This window comes from Archocentrus centrarchus, chromosome 6, assembly GCF_007364275.1.
Source record: "Archocentrus centrarchus isolate MPI-CPG fArcCen1 chromosome 6, fArcCen1, whole genome shotgun sequence".
Lineage (NCBI taxonomy): Eukaryota > Metazoa > Chordata > Actinopteri > Cichliformes > Cichlidae > Archocentrus > Archocentrus centrarchus.
Window position 1 is genome coordinate 18033942 of NC_044351.1, and position 15763 is coordinate 18049704.

Sequence of the window (15763 nt, forward strand, 5' to 3'; positions counted from 1 at the left end):
GTAAGGGATAAATGGTTGAAATTGTTAGCCAGTATTTATAATTTAATGGTTGAGACAATTCGCTAACAATCTCATAAATGGTTTCGCTAAAAGCAAACAGCTGAAAGTAATCCAGATCCACTCTAAAATGAATTCAAATGAGGGGGTGTTGATGAAAGGATTGCCGAGTCCATGTGACAGCCTGTGTGAGTACATCAGATGAAAAAGGTTGGGAAACGCTGTAGTAAGGCACTAATTAATCTCCTAAATGTTAACATCTCAGCATTAGTAAAGTGTGCTGATACAGGATCAGTACCAGTCCACTTGATGGTGAGAACCAGATCAAAAAGACTGACCTCTGACAGAGGGCATGTCATCGTGATTATGTGGTATGAAATGTGATTGATTAAAGGGAGGCAACCACTCATTAGACAGACTGAGCTCTACGGGCTGGTGGCGCTTCAGATGGCTGATTTTTCTTTCTTTCTTTTTTTAGATTCACATGCCTTTAAAGTTAATTGATTTCAGGTTCATCCTGTGCTTGTACAACCGAGGAACACAGGTCACCTATTTCAAATTTATTGTTGGCTCCAACTTGTACTTATTTGAGCTCAGCATCACACTGCTGTTAAACTTATTGGTCCACAGATGGCAGAATTTGGCACTGCAGCAAGCTCCCAGCACCACATGCCTCAATACATAATATCATTTGTATCACCAGCAAGGTGACTGTATCTAGATTACTTCTTGATGCCATTACAACATATAGGGGGGGCAAATGATCTGTGGTGAAATGCAACAGAGGTACAACACAAGCTTTCCATTGTTTGCTTCAGTGGAACATCACATTATATTTGATATTCCACTTTAAAGTAAATGGAGCAGTGAATGACTCCCAGTTTTCTGCTGTGGATGGAGGTAGTTCTGCTGCCACTACCTTGGAAAGTCCCTGAGGTCCTCTCCAGAGCAGTGCTGTAAATGGATCTTATTTCCATCCTGTGATAGTGCTGTGCAGCAGCCACAGAGGAGCAGGAGGCTGGGATAGTGGGCCACTCTTTCGGCCTTATGACCCTGTGTGGCCAACTGTCAATCACATCCTCACACCACAGTTAATATAGTTTTTTTTTTTTAGTTCTTATTTATTGTGTTTTCATGTTGGACATTTTAATCTATAACACCCCCCCCCCCCCCCCCACACACACACACACACTTTCTCTTCTCGCATGGCTTGCTTTCCAGATATAAGAAGAATAAAGAAGAAGGCAGTCAATATCACTGACTTATTTTAACTGGACCTGGTTTTAATCCCCCCCCCCCCCCCCCCCCCCCCTCCAAAAAAAAGGGGGGGGGGGGTACCTTGTTGTATTACAATCAGGCTTCTGTGTTGATATTTGGTTAATGATAGATTGCCAAGAAACAAAAACAAACATTTTGATAGTATACCTGTTCATCTGCTTGTTATCCCGAGGATCTGCTAATCACATGACAGTAACTCATGAGGCACGTTGACATGGTCAAGATAGTCTGGTCTGAGTATTTCAGAAACTGCTGATCTGCAGGCATTTTCCCACTAAAACCATCTCTAGGATTTACAGAGAAAAATCCAATGAGTGGCAGTTCTCTGGGTGAAAATGCCTTGTTGATATCAGACATCAGATGAGAATGGCCAGACTCCTTTGAGCTGACAGGAAGGCAACAGTACCTCAAATAACCACTCGTTACAATCAAGGTACACAGAATAGCATCCCTAAAACCAAAGCACATCAAACCTTCAAGCAGATGGGCTACAGCAGTAGAAGACCACTCCTGTCATCCAAGAACAGGAAACTGAGGCTACATTGGCTGGCTCACCAAAAAAATAGAGGATTGAAAAAAATGTTGCCTGGTCTGATGAGTCTCGATTTCTGCAGCAACATTAGGATGTCACTGCAGGGTTATTTTGGTGTAAACAGCATGAAAGCATGGGTCCATTCTACCTTGTATCAATGGTTCAGGCTGCTGCTGGTGGTTTAATGGTACGGGGGATATTTTCTTGGTACATTTTGGGCCCCTTAGTACAAACTGAGCATCATTTAAACACCACAGCCCACCTTTGGGATGTGGTGGAATGGGAAGTTCACACCATGGACATGCAGCCAACCAGATTTGCAGCAACTGTGTGGTGCTATCATGGCAATATTGACCTGAGGAATGTTTCCAGCACCTTGTTGAATCTGTTCCATGAAGAATTAAAACAGTTCTGAAAACAAAACGGGCTCCGACCAGGTACTTGCAAGGTAAGCATATATCTCCTACCAAATTCAGAATTTCAGGTATTTGATATGGCCTTTGTTGATCAAGTGATACCCAGCCATCCACCCTCTTCTGCTTATCCAATGCAGGGTCACAGGGCGCTTTAATGCCAGTAAATATAGAGCCAGACGCAGGATTCAGAGTCCAGAAACAGTTTACCTATAGGAAACTCAAGAATCACAGAATCTGGATTTCTGAATGGGTGAGAGGAACTGCTTCCTTACAGCAGCTTCACGGGGAGGCTGTGAGGAGGGAAGTGGGCAGGCTGGAGGAATCAGGAAAGAGCTTAAAGGCCAGCAATGGAGAGTGGGCTGGTACATTAGAAACTGGTGAGTACTTTTCCCTTGGCAGGTGGCAACCAGCTTGAGAGTAAAGGTGAGTTGAGTTTGTAGGTATGATCCAGAAACTTTCCACAGTGCAGCGAGATTCAGAGAGGAGTTTCCAGCTAAGAAAGCAAGCCTAAGAATTTCATGGCACAAAGAACTGAGAGAAAACACAGCAGCGCCTGACGACCACCACCACCACTGAAGAGACAACGATCTGGCAGAGTGTGGAGACTTGAGCTGGTCTTTAAGTACTGCATGCTTGATGAGTTGATGAGAAACAGGTGCAACGGCCGGCACTCCAGAAACCTGGAATGCCCGCCCACAGGCGGGAAAAACAGAAAAGTCAGCCCACTGCTCCACCTAAGAGGTAACAGAGAGCGAGGGAGAAAGGAAAACAAACCCAGGCCTGCTAGGACTGTAACAGTTTTTCATAACATAACATAGTTTGCCAATGGCATGATTGAAGAAGAAAAATAGGTATTATAATACAGTGGCATTAATTTGTAACAGCGAAAGACGTCATGAAAACTTCCTAAGCTCAAATAAACAACAAACAAATTTGTCCAAACTGACAAAAACTAAAAGTATAAATGTGTTTCCTCTGTGTTTTCAGTTCTCTAAGCACACAATATTGTTTAAATTCAGATTTTCTTTTTTTAAATGAACTGTTTTACCTAACTATAGAAGCCGTGCCTCAGACACAGGATGAGAATCTCACTGGTGATGTTATTTTGCGTGCTTATGTTTTTTCTTATCTGTACATCTTACGCTGTTTACATCACTGTGTGTGTGTGTGTGTGTTTGTGTGTATGCAGTGGCGGGGGTTATGCAGAGTGGCATTAAGATGTTAATTAAGGCCTTTGTAGTCTTTGGACCACTTATTTTGAGAAAAATGTCAGCCGCCCACTGGTGTGAAACCACATTAAACGCAGCTGCTTAATGTACAAAATAATTAAGGGTGACTGAGATGAATGGCGGTCATTTCCATTGATGAGCAACGTGTTTTTGATAACACACTGGATTTTGACGAAGCACAAAAACTACTAATCTCGTTCAAAATCGTTTTCCCACATTATATTATCATCTTCAGAATTTCTCTTTTATATATGTGGCTAACAACCACGAAGGCTTGGCAGCTGAATAATCTGTTCTAACATAAGTTGTGTCACAAAAGGTTTCCTTGTCCGCTCTTAGCTGGAGCGCTTTATCTCTGTTATTTTTCCGTGGCAGTACTTTATTGCCTGAAAGCATGAGTTGAGTGCGTATACATTATAATTTGCTTTACCACAGTAACTTTCAACTAAGCCCTGTTATTTAAAATACGTGTCGCATGTAGCATGCTATGCATTCACATAGTCTTATTTTCTATTCACATAAAGTTGTCATTAGGTAAAAGTGCACAGTATTTGATGCTCATTTTATCTAAAGCTACCACAGGCCAGCCCGTGTCTAAAACTCTAACTTTTGATATTTCTGAGTGTACTCTTTGACAGTGTCAGCTTTCATAAAAACAAATGTTTGCCTGAAGCTTCACGTGTCAGTTGCGAGTGGGCCCATGCCACTTTCAGTTATGATTCATAGGTTAATAGACAAGACATTTTGGGCGAGTGTTGCTTTTGGTGTTTTAGATCTGGCAACCAGTGCAGTGGGTTTTATTAAAAAAGTCCTCATGTGCAGTCATCCTGAAGCCTCCTTCTTGCTTAGCTCTGTTATTTGAGCCCCCTGGAAGCATTACAAATTGACTGCTTCTCCTTAGGCTGTCTGTTTGCTCATGGCTGTTTGTAGACTTGTTGCCATTAATTTTTTAAAAATATGTGCCTTTTTATTCGTATTTTAAAGTAATTATTCTGTACTTTATACAGATAATAATGCAGTGACAAGCTCCTGTGTTGTGGGGTTGATGCCTGTCAGCGGGGGCTTGTGTTGTAGGTGTTGGGAGAGATTTTGAAATATCAGAGGTGATGCAGCAAACATCTGTTTGGGCAGCAGTGGCTGTTTGGCATTCAGAAACTCTCCGCCTGCTCCTGTGAGCCCTGTGCCGTTTGATCCGTGACATAGTTGTGAGTGAGGTTGAGATTGGACCTGACCACAGTCACAGCCTGATTCAATCCCTGTTGGGCTTGTATCAACAACATTCAGCACTTTGCTTGCATTAACTGGGAGTCAGGAGTTCACAGTGGTTAATGGGATGATAGTAATTATGTTCATCAGAGAAGGGGGAAGGTGGGGAAAATTGATAATTGTAGAATTTCAAAGGAGAATTGTCACAATCATCGGGAAAATTACAGTAACTGCACAGTATATGAATGTGTGGATTCTTGGTCTGTCACGTTCAGTGACAGAAAACATTCCTGCTTCTTTCTGTATCTTATTCTTCTACCATTAAATGCTTCTTCATGTCAGTAAATACTACAGGTACACATACCTGTGTAAAAAATGTTTTGACAGATGCTTAAAACCCAGTGATCACTTGATGATTTAGCAGCAGACAACCATTTTAATAGTGCACTCCTCTCTAATTATGGTGTGATGTGGGTAATATTGAGCGAGCATGTAGACTCTTGCTGCCTGCTAATTCACAGCAAACAAACACAGCTGGGTGTTGGAAGGCAGTGCACTGCCAGCAGAGACAGAGAGAGCAGTAGTTTTACTCAGTCTCCTCTCATGTATGGATCCTTCAAGAAAACCCTTATCTTTACCCAGGGCAGTCCAACATCAAGCCTTTGTTCCCTAGTCTACACTCATTTATCTGATGGAACAAAAAAGGAAAAATGAGAATCAGCAAGTTAAGACTGTAGGAGTTAATAAGTCATTAATCACAGCCGAGGTGTTTATAATAGTATGTAGAGTCTTAAATCTCTCTGTTTTAGACAAAAATAAGACAAAATGGACACTCATCTCATCTTACTGTAGCACCTTAAAAGTCTTCCCAATTCGATTACAGAAGTCAGTTTGGGGTATGAGGGCTAATTATAAGGGTACATGGGATTCTTTCTTTTCTTTACCCGCAGCAACAACAGCAGCAGCAAATATTTGAAACTGTCCAGCTCAAACCATTTTACTATTTCCAAATACAAAACTGTAAAATAAAGATTGGAGAACAGTGTTAGAGCAATGACTGACTTGGTTTCGATTACATTTTTCAGTGTTGCTAAACAAAAGACTTTTTCAGTGGTTGCAGTCAGTCCAGATGAGACTGCAACTATTTGCAGAAAGGTTGCGTCAGGCAACCAGTTCAATCAGCCATTTAGTCACCACAAGTTTGCATCGGTCGCAGAATCTGAAAAAATTCAATACAATCACCAGGCAGCCACTGATTCTTTTTGTAGAAGCAAGGAGGTTTCTGTCCTATTTCTATTTGTGTGACTGAGCCACGAGCTTGCTCTGAATTAGGAGGCAGCTTTGTCAAGCTAAGTGTGTCCAGTGTTTGATGGTTTATTGGTTGAGCCGATTTAATGCAAGTTTGTTTGGATAATTCATGAGATGAACCCTGTTGTTCGATGTTTTCCCACAGACCATTTCAATTAAATAAAGAGTTTGTGAGTTTGAGTCTTCCTGTGGCATCTTCTAATGCTTTCTTCCACAAGCAAGACCTTTTGTTTCAATTTGTTCTGAATGATAAAAAGATGATATATAAAAGTATCGTATACAAACTTCCTCGTATCAATGAGGACATCCAGGGGATGTTGAAGACGGACATTGAGCAGATGGTGAAATTATGCCACAGACATCAGCAATGAATGACTAGTCAAGTTATTCCACAGCTACATATTTGCTGATTTTTCTGAATAGGTATCCCCAAATTTAATAAGTGACAGCTCAAAAACTAATAAATTAACAACCTTAGGGCTACAGATAATAGTTTAAGCTTCCTTATCCTTAATCCCCAACCGATGATTGAATAACAGCTTCAGAGCAATGCACCAGTGACAGTGATGTTATTAAATCTGTTGTAAAGCTTTTAAATTGCAATTATACAATATTTAATGCAACAGAATAAATCAAAATAAAAGCTAAATCCATTTTAGTCATAACAGTAGCAGGTGATGTCAATTTTGAAAAATAACACCAGCTGCACGGTGGCATGGTGTTGCCTGTAAGCAAGAAGGTCCTGGGTTCGAATCCACAAGGTGACCAGGGCCTTTCTGTGTGGAGTTTGCATGTTCCACCCACAGTCCAAAGACATGTATCCAGTATTTTGCTAATGTCACCTGACTTCATCTTTTGCCCCACTCGCTCCAATTTAAACACATTATTTTAGCCCAGTTGAAAGAACCTGCTGTCTTGCTCCTGAGAATGTACTGCTTTTGTCCCTGATAAAAGACCTCCGAACATGACTTCACCAAAATTATGTTTTATTTGCAGAATTGAGGGAAATTACCGACAAGTGCTTTGGTAATCTGCAGCAACATAAAGCAGCACACTAAAACTTAAACTTAAACACAGGATTAGAACCTGCTGTCACTCTCGAGCTGTTTTTACTGGCATTTAAAGAAGAGTTGTTATACGTGTGTTTCCATCAGTAATGTTTGTGAACTCATTACTAAAACCGATTGAGACAGTATTAATAAAGAACAAGAAACTGTCTATTTATTTAACCAAAAGTATTACTTTACTTACAATGCTGATTGTGTAATATTTCAAACATATTTGTTGATTGCGTAATTACTCTTTTTGGGAGAGCCTTGGGTTCTTAGTTCCACCACGTCCCGCGCTACAACCCTTCGAGACTTCAATAATTTAATTTGTAACCTGCTCTGCTGCAGTTTGCTAAAATGTATTAGTGGATTGTTTACTTATTTATTTTTCCCTAAGTGAAGACTCAGTGCAGTTTGGGTATCTCACATAATTGCTTCATCATTGAAACTATTATGAAGGAATGGCTCAGAGCCAGATGCCACCAAGTACTATGATTGTTGCAAACTCCCTGTCATTAAACAACAAGGGAAAAAACTTTTTTTTTAAGCCCTCATTTGAAGTATTGACTTCATTTTCTTCATTGTTTCTCATCTCGTGTCTGTGGTGTTATATTCATCACTATTTTTGTAGCCTCCACACCTCCCATGAAGACAGAAGCATAGCGTGTGTGTGATCCATTCTTGTGAATGAGCTGGAGGAAGAGTGTATAGAGGAGATGGATTTGAAGCTGAGCTGTGTATAAGTGCGTGTGCATGTGCATGGAAAGGAAGATGTGTGACACAGTGCCCACCGCAGAGTGTTCGACTCTTTCCTCGTTTTCACATCCAATCCGCTCGGGACTATCTGTCACTCATTGCTTCACTCAGTTCACTATTTGCACCTGTCCCCCTCCTCTCATCTCTTTGTCTCCCATGCTGTTCTGCAGTGCCTTTGTTTTCGCTCCTTTCTGGTAGCCTCTTCTTTTTTTCAAATTTGATTTCTATTTTCAGCCCTCACCCCTCTTTCTGTACTGGACTCTCACTCATCATCTGTGTCTTCCCACCTTCCTGAAAATTTCACGATAGCATTGAATGATGCATGAGTTTCCTTTGATAGTTTGTCCTCGCTTCACAGAAATACAGACAGTTCTGCCTTCCCAGAAATTATCATTCAAGAATACCCTGCTTGCTGTGGTTTGTATGGGGAATTGTGTAAGAAATTATAAGGGCTGGTTTTATGTATCTAGCTCACGTCATAGCTAAAATGTGCTTTAACAGATCACAAATAGGCTGAGGACATGTGTTCAGTACAGGTCTGTGTCAGTTTATAAAGAGACTGTGCAGAAGTCAGTGTGTAATTTATAAATGCACCTCATGTATGTAGCTGTTTAACTAGTCATCCTGTCAGATCAGTGTTTATTCATTTGGGGACCTTTCCAATTCAGGTTAGCACTGATTATACAATAGGCGAGAGGGTTTGTTTCACTGTGTGCAATGGATATTATCAGTACAGCTGTGTGGGCTTTATCATTTCTTCTCAGCACTGTTATTGTCAACACTGGCTTTGTAACTGGTTCAACACGATCCAAAGCCACAGTGTCAGTTTGCCCGTTGGGGTTCATTATATAGATTCTGGCACATTTGCATTTCCATATAGTCTTGCTTTGTCTGAGAATCGATCATGTAGATGTGAGTCAGTCCAGAGTCAGTCTCAATATCTGGCTGATTGCCTGTCTGTTAGTAAGGCTGCTCGATGATAGGGAAAAAAAAAATCATAACCATGATTATTTTGGTTAATACTGAGATCATAGTTATTTAATGTGATTATAAAATGACTTTTGAAATGTGTTTTTGGAAAAATACACTCACCAGCTACTGGGTAGTACTGAGCTGGACCTCCTTGTGCCTTCAGAGCTGCCTTATTTCTTTGTGGCATACATTCAACAAAGTGCTGGCAACGTTCCTCAGAGATTTTGCTCCATATTGATACGATAGCATCACACAAATTTGTGGGCTGCATAACCAAAATGTAAATCTCCCATTCCCTATTGGATTGAGATATGGTGACTGTGGAGGACATTTGGGTACATTGAACTCATTGCCATGTTCAAGAAACCTGTTGAAAATGATTTGAGGTTTGTGACATGGTGCATTTTCCTGCTGGAAGCAGCCATCAGATGGAGACACTGTGGTCATAAACAGATGGATATGGTTAGCAACAATACTCAGGTAGGCTGTGGAAAAATGATGCTCAGTTAGTACTAAGAATTGATAAAAGGCAGGATAGATCCATGCTTTCATGTTGTTTGCACCAAATTCTGCCCTACTGTCTGAATGTTGCTGCAGAAATCAGAACAGGCAATATTTTTCCAGTTTTCTATTGTCCAGTTTTGGTGAGCCTGTGCAAAATTGTAGCCTCAGTTTCCTGTTCTTAGCTGACAGGAGCAGCACACAGTTTGTCTCCTGCTGCTGTAGCCCATCCCTTTGAAGGTTGGACATGTGCATTAAGCGATGCTCCTTGGTTGTAACAAGTGGTTATTTGACTGACTGTTGCCTTCCTATTAACTCAAAGCAGTCTGGCCATTCTCCTCTGACCTTTGGCATCGACAAGTCATTTTCATCTAGAGAACGGCTCCTCACTGGATATTTTCTCTTTTTCAGACTATTCTCTGTAAACCCTGGAGATGGTTGTGTGGGAAAATCCCAGTAGATCAGCAGTTTCTGAAATAATCGGACCAGCCTGTCTCGCACCAACAGCTACGCCATGTTCAAAATCACTTAAATCAACTTTTTATCTCCATTCTGGTGATTTGTTTGAACTCCGGCAGGACGTCTGCGTACATGTCTAAATGCACTGAGTTACTGTCATGTGACTGGCTGATTCCATCAATGAACATTTGAGCAGGTTTACCTCATAACGTGTGCGTGTATTTTAAAGAATACGTTTCCTTAAACCTTAAATATTTAATTTAGGGGTTTTCCATATTTGAGAGTTGTGGACAGTTATTGTGGGAGATTTTTAATTGTATGATTTGTGAATGTTTGCTGTGGAGAAAATGAAATAAATGCTATATAAATTATAAATATAATGAGACACACTGAGAGACTTCTTAATCAGTTATATTTTGAGATAGGAATGCTTGAACCCAACCTGAGCCCTAAACCTGGGCTACCAGATCTCTGGCTTTTCATGGCTACTGGAGCAAACTGGAATAAGTGGTGTTGCAAAATCTGTACAACACTAGAATTAATTTGACGACCTCCAGTCTGTGGATTCATGCTCAGCCCGAGCAAGCGGACCTATACGAATGGAAATTGCCCTTGAGATCTGAGCCAAGCCGAACCAAGCTAGCAGCTCAGCATTTTCCTCACGATTATTTCCTGGGATGGAGAATCCTATCCGTCCTATCCGCCATGTGTATCAGAGCATCACTTTCAGAGTTGCATTTGTTGTATTTTTTGGGGTTGGGGCATTTCAGAATGATCTTCCTCTTTATTCCACTTGTAGCAAAGTGTCAATAGAGCTTACCCGCAGTATGACACATGTGAAACACATTTAACTGTAATGAGCTTTTCCAGAAGAATGCTCACAGCAGACCTTACTTTTTGAAGCTGCCATTATTTCCATGGTTACTGCAGGTCATGCTCTAGCTATTTGAAATAAGGCTTTTGCAGGACTTTCAAGAGGCTTCTCTGCAGTACCCAGCGGATTACCTTAAAGAGGCAATTGCCATGTAAATTTTTAGGGTGGTGCGAATGATAATCATAGTCAGAAATGGTTCTTCACTGCAGATTTGATTTGACTTTGATTAGTGTAATCAGTAGACCAAGAGGTAAAAGACCAATGGCACAATGTTCCTGAGATAACAGGAGAGGCATTCACACTTGAAATTAGTACAGCAAAACCAGAGCTTCAAAGGACAAATCTAAGCTAACCTTTTGTTTCTCTGCTTTCTGTCATCCCCTCCCTCGGCTTGGCTCAAGGGGGAGAGGAATAAGCCAGGAGTGGAAACAACAGACACTCCAGACTCATAGTCATAGTCAGAAATGGCTCTTCACTGCAGATTTGATTTGACTTTGATTAGTGTAATCAGGAGACCGTGAGGTAAAGGACTGATGACACAGTGTTCCTGAGATAACAGGAGCGGCATTTACATTTCATTTTAGGACAGAAAGAAAAACAAACCAAAAACAAGATACAGCTTCAAAAGGAGAAATCTAAGCTAACCTTTGGTTTTTATTATTTCTTTGTCATCCCCTGCTCTTGGCTCAAGGGGAAGAGGAATAAGCCAGGAGTGGAAACAGCAGACACTCCAGACTCGGCACGTGGGCGAGGGGAGAAGAAAGCCATCAAGTAAGTGCCTGGTAACTGGTATGGGTAGAAAAATCTGGTGATAATGAACTCCATTTGGTTCAGCTTCAAGTCCCTCGATGTACACTACACAAAAAGAAAACGAGCCCTGTTGTTTTATCCTGAAGAGCTCAATCTCTACAAGAGCATGTTCAGAAGACATTAAATGAAAGGTTAGTGATTTAATCAGTAAAGATTAAATCTGCATTATCTTACCTGTGAAGCTTTTGGCCGGACGAGTCTGCTCCTGCACTTATCTTATTGGATGTAAGACAGGTCTCCTTTAAGTGCTGCACATCTGCATCGCTTAAGATGGTTCAGGGTCAAGTAAAACAGGGGGACTTGAGCATTCATGGTGAAATGCTTGGCGTGTCAATGCTTGGGAAGATTTTTCTCTAACATTTCTTGCAGGGCTCAAACTAGGATTAAGGCATTTTCTGTTCTTGATAAAACAAGGCCATAGGTCAGTACCAGAAAATGTCAGATTCATAATTCAGAGTATTCTACTTTATTCCACAAAATACCTCTGTTAACCTGCTCATCACTACTACTTTTCTCCTATAGCCTGATTTAGCTCCAGCTATTTTTTCCATGTGTGCTATGTTTTTTATTTTCCGTATGAACGGTTTTGAGCACTAAAAATGGGCTTCCGTATGTGAATGTTTTCCGACTTGGGTTGTTCAAACTCTTAATTTCTTGCATTTTCTTTCTCACCGGCTCCAGCAGCATTGCTGTGCTCTGTTGATCATTTCAGCTTCAAACTCCTTCTCTTTGTGTATTGCCTTTCTCTCCTGCTCTGTCCCTGTGCTACAGCTCTGGCCACTGCTGTGTGACTTGTATGACATCAGTGATTCTGCTCACCTTTTTCTCCCCTACTTTGACTGTCTGCAGTTTACCTCTCTGCCTTCTGTCTCATGTGTTCACACTTTCTCACTGCTCACGTGAAGGATGGGGGGGCCAGACTTCTTAATGTTTACTCAAATGTCTTTCATCAGTGGTACCATGCTTAATGAACAGAATGTAATCACATGCTGTGTGTATTCATCAGAGTATAATTCTTTTCTTGCTCTATCTCCTTTTCATGTCTCTGTGTCTTTGCTACTGTACATTGCTATGAAAAGCTTTGGTGAATGCCTTTTTCCTCCAGGCTGCTGTTTTATTTTATTTATTTTAATTTTTCAATCAAACCACCGTGGTGGCTTGTTTACTTCATGTAGCAAGATAGAAATGAATCTGGACTTGTTTTGTTTCAAACTCCCATTTAATGCAGCTGTAAGAACAACCCTCTTCTTCAAACCAAGCCTTGCATCATCTCCAAAATGAGGAGCGGCTGTTGCGAGTTGGTTGGTTGGTGCCAAGGCTGTCCATAGTTGTGTTGCTCTGACCTGTCTCTCTCTCTGGCCACAGTGATCTAGACAGAGACTTTTGGAATAACAATGACAACAGCACAGTGCAGCAGAGGTGGAGCTCCTATCCGCCCAAGGAGTTCGTACTAAACATTTCTCCCTATGCCCCATATGGAGATCCGCGCCTCACGCTCAAGTGAGTCTTGGTCCAAAGCTGGTAAGAGACTTCCCCCTGAGCAGGGCTGTAATGAGGCAGGGGCAGTGCCACTCTCCCTTTATCCTTTCTATTTCCTTCTCTCACTTCTTTCCTTTCCTTTCCTTTCCTTTCCTTTCCTTTCCTTTCCTTTCCTTTCCTTTCCTTTCCTTTCCTTTCCTTTCCTTTCCTTTCCTTTCTCTAGTTGTGTAGTCACCACTGCTAGCCACTCATCAAATTGAACCACTCGATGTGGTTGTTATCATGCATGACAGCTTATTAAATTCACCTAGTTTCGTAATCTCCATTATGTTTCTATTCCTTAGGCCCACATGTTCTTACGAATAAATGGAATTGTGTAGCCAAAGGGCTTTTTTAAAAAGCCATAATCCATAAATGTCATAGTGTTGCATAAAACACAAGCTGCACATTTTTAGACCTGTTTTTTTTTTTGTTGTTGTTGTTTAATCTAATTTCCACCATCAATAGTAATCCATCCAATGCTAGCACACCCAAAGGCACAAAGGGTTAGTAATGATTACTCATAATCTGCCTGGGAAATGTGAGTGTAGGAAACGCCATACATGCGCATTACAGCGTGCCACGACGGCCATTTGACTCTTACTGCGGCACAGCCATGTAATCCCTGCAGGCTAATTGCTGCTGCTTCTCCTCACATCTTGTCACCTTTAAATGAACACAGAGGCGCATGTTCAGATGCCCCCCTACTCCCTACAGCCCTGCCGCTCCACACTAACTCCTGACCTCTAACCTCTCTCCCATGGAGCGTAACCATGGAGACGGACAACCCTCGTAGTTCTCCTCGCCAAAAAGAGATGTGTGTACTTTAACCCACCTTCTCTGTAATCTCCGTGTCCTTTCCTTGTGTTAACTAAAGTTGCCGGTTGTTGTTGTTGTTGTTGTGGTGGAGGGTTGACCGTTACACCAGGTTGCAGTGTGGTACCAGTGTTCACCTGTTGTTTACATCCATTTGTGGCTTCTTTCTGATTCCCATTGATATAAAATCTAACGTTTACTGCTACTAACACTGAAACACTTGAACTGCATCTATTGTTTATCTTTTTGGAAGTCACAGTAACACTGCTTTTTCTTGCTGCAATGAAAGTTTTTTTTTTTTTTCCCATCCACTAGGCACTTGATTCCAATAAAGCACTAGCAAGGCCATCCCCCTCTGGGCACTAAGAGGGCTCACAGTTTAGACATCCTGCTACCAGGCATATGTCTGATAAACTGTTTAATAACTGGCCATCTTTACCAGACCTAGCCATTGAGGACTGTGTGTTAAAATGCCTGGAGAAAGGAGGCAGCAGTGTGTTTATGAACACAGTGGCTACATGGATTTCTGTCTGATAAATGCCTTAAGATGATGGCTGCTGATCTTAGATTGCCAACTCCAGATCCTCATGTTTGTGTCTTTAGAAGTTCATCTTATAAAGGTTTTCACTGATTGTCTTTTCAGTTGAACTTGCTTTCATATATCATAAACAGATGAACTTTTGACTTCAGTCAAGGTTCAATAAGCAGTTTTTAACAGTGTGTGAGCCAGTAAGAAATTAAAAAAAAACCCTGACACCCAATTAAAATAAGAATAAATTATGAAGTTATTTCTCACAAGGAGGGACAGGATGACCTTGTGACTCCAACCAATAATATCCCTCTAAAGCCAACAGACAGCTGGGAAATCATTACCTGTTTGAGATTCTCTTGAGATCAGCAGCTTTCAATCTCTGTAATGACACTGAGCCTCATTTATCAAACATGTTACCTACCCTGCAGGATCAGACTCCATGCTTAAGGATTTATTGGATTTTAGGTTCAATTCTATGATTTTTAAAAAAAAAATTGTTATACATTTTATGTCAGGAGCAGTCAACAGCCACCATAATATAGAATAATATTAAAAAAGTGGCTGCAGTGGATTGACATTTTTCAGATTTATGCAGTCAAGTTTAGGGACTGATATTAATTAGACTCTATATTTTATCTATCTGGTAGCTTAAAAAAAAAAAAGCTGCCAAATAATGTTTGACTAAACTTCTTTTATAAATCACTTCAGTTTTCACTCTACTATATCAGTCAGAAACAGGATTAATGTTGAAAAGCTTTGTACACCTGTGAATACTCTGATTCAGAACCTTGTTTATCGATGCCTTCCTCCTTTTAATGAAAACCAAAGACATTCCCCTTGTGCTTGCTTCGATAAATGAGGCTCATGTCTCCTGTGTTGACCGTTGCTCCAGCAGTGTCATCTATGCTGTTGTTGTGATTGATGACTTATCCACCAGCACTGTCAGGTCAATTGGTCAGAGTTTCATGTGAAAGGTGACCTTTAAACAGACACAGTGCAACTTTAGCACCTCCTGAACCCACGCGCACTCACTGTGTTTTCATTACCTCATATTTTGTGTCTCCAAGAGCAGGAGGACATTGCATATTAATGAAATGTAGTCATGTCACCAGAGGGCACTAATGTTCTTTATTTTTGATTGCCATTGCTTTCACTGTAGGCATGACACGTCTTAATATGAACACTGATTAATCACTGTATCTGTAGCCATTATGATTTGATTGCCCTCCCAATACTTTTGACTGTGGGGTTTCAAGTATTTCACTACTTCCCAAGTAATGTTACCGAAATATAAAAAATGAAATATTACAAAATTAAAATCAGTGTAATCAGGACCAGATGCACTTTTAAAAGCTAAATATCACTTTGGATGATGTCCCAGATTAGATGATTATTTGTTTATGAAACAGACAAACACAAACAAATCCTCCCTTTGCTCTAAGATGTTGCAATGAATTGCCTTATAAAGTAGGATATCTCAAGCCCCAAATGCCTAAATGAATGAAAAAAT

The 15763-nt window shown here is 40.8% G+C and overlaps 1 protein-coding gene across 1 annotated transcript in view; it reads left to right on the forward strand.

Moving 5' to 3' along the window:
* The window catches only part of syt7a (synaptotagmin VIIa), a 95109-nt gene that overhangs the window by 42841 nt on the left and 36505 nt on the right, over positions 1-15763 (forward strand). Inside the window, exons 3-4 of the mRNA XM_030731471.1 lie at positions 11269-11348; positions 12753-12887. Coding sequence (XP_030587331.1) covers positions 11269-11348; positions 12753-12887 — 215 coding nt within the window. The remainder of the gene's footprint in view (positions 1-11268; positions 11349-12752; positions 12888-15763) is intronic.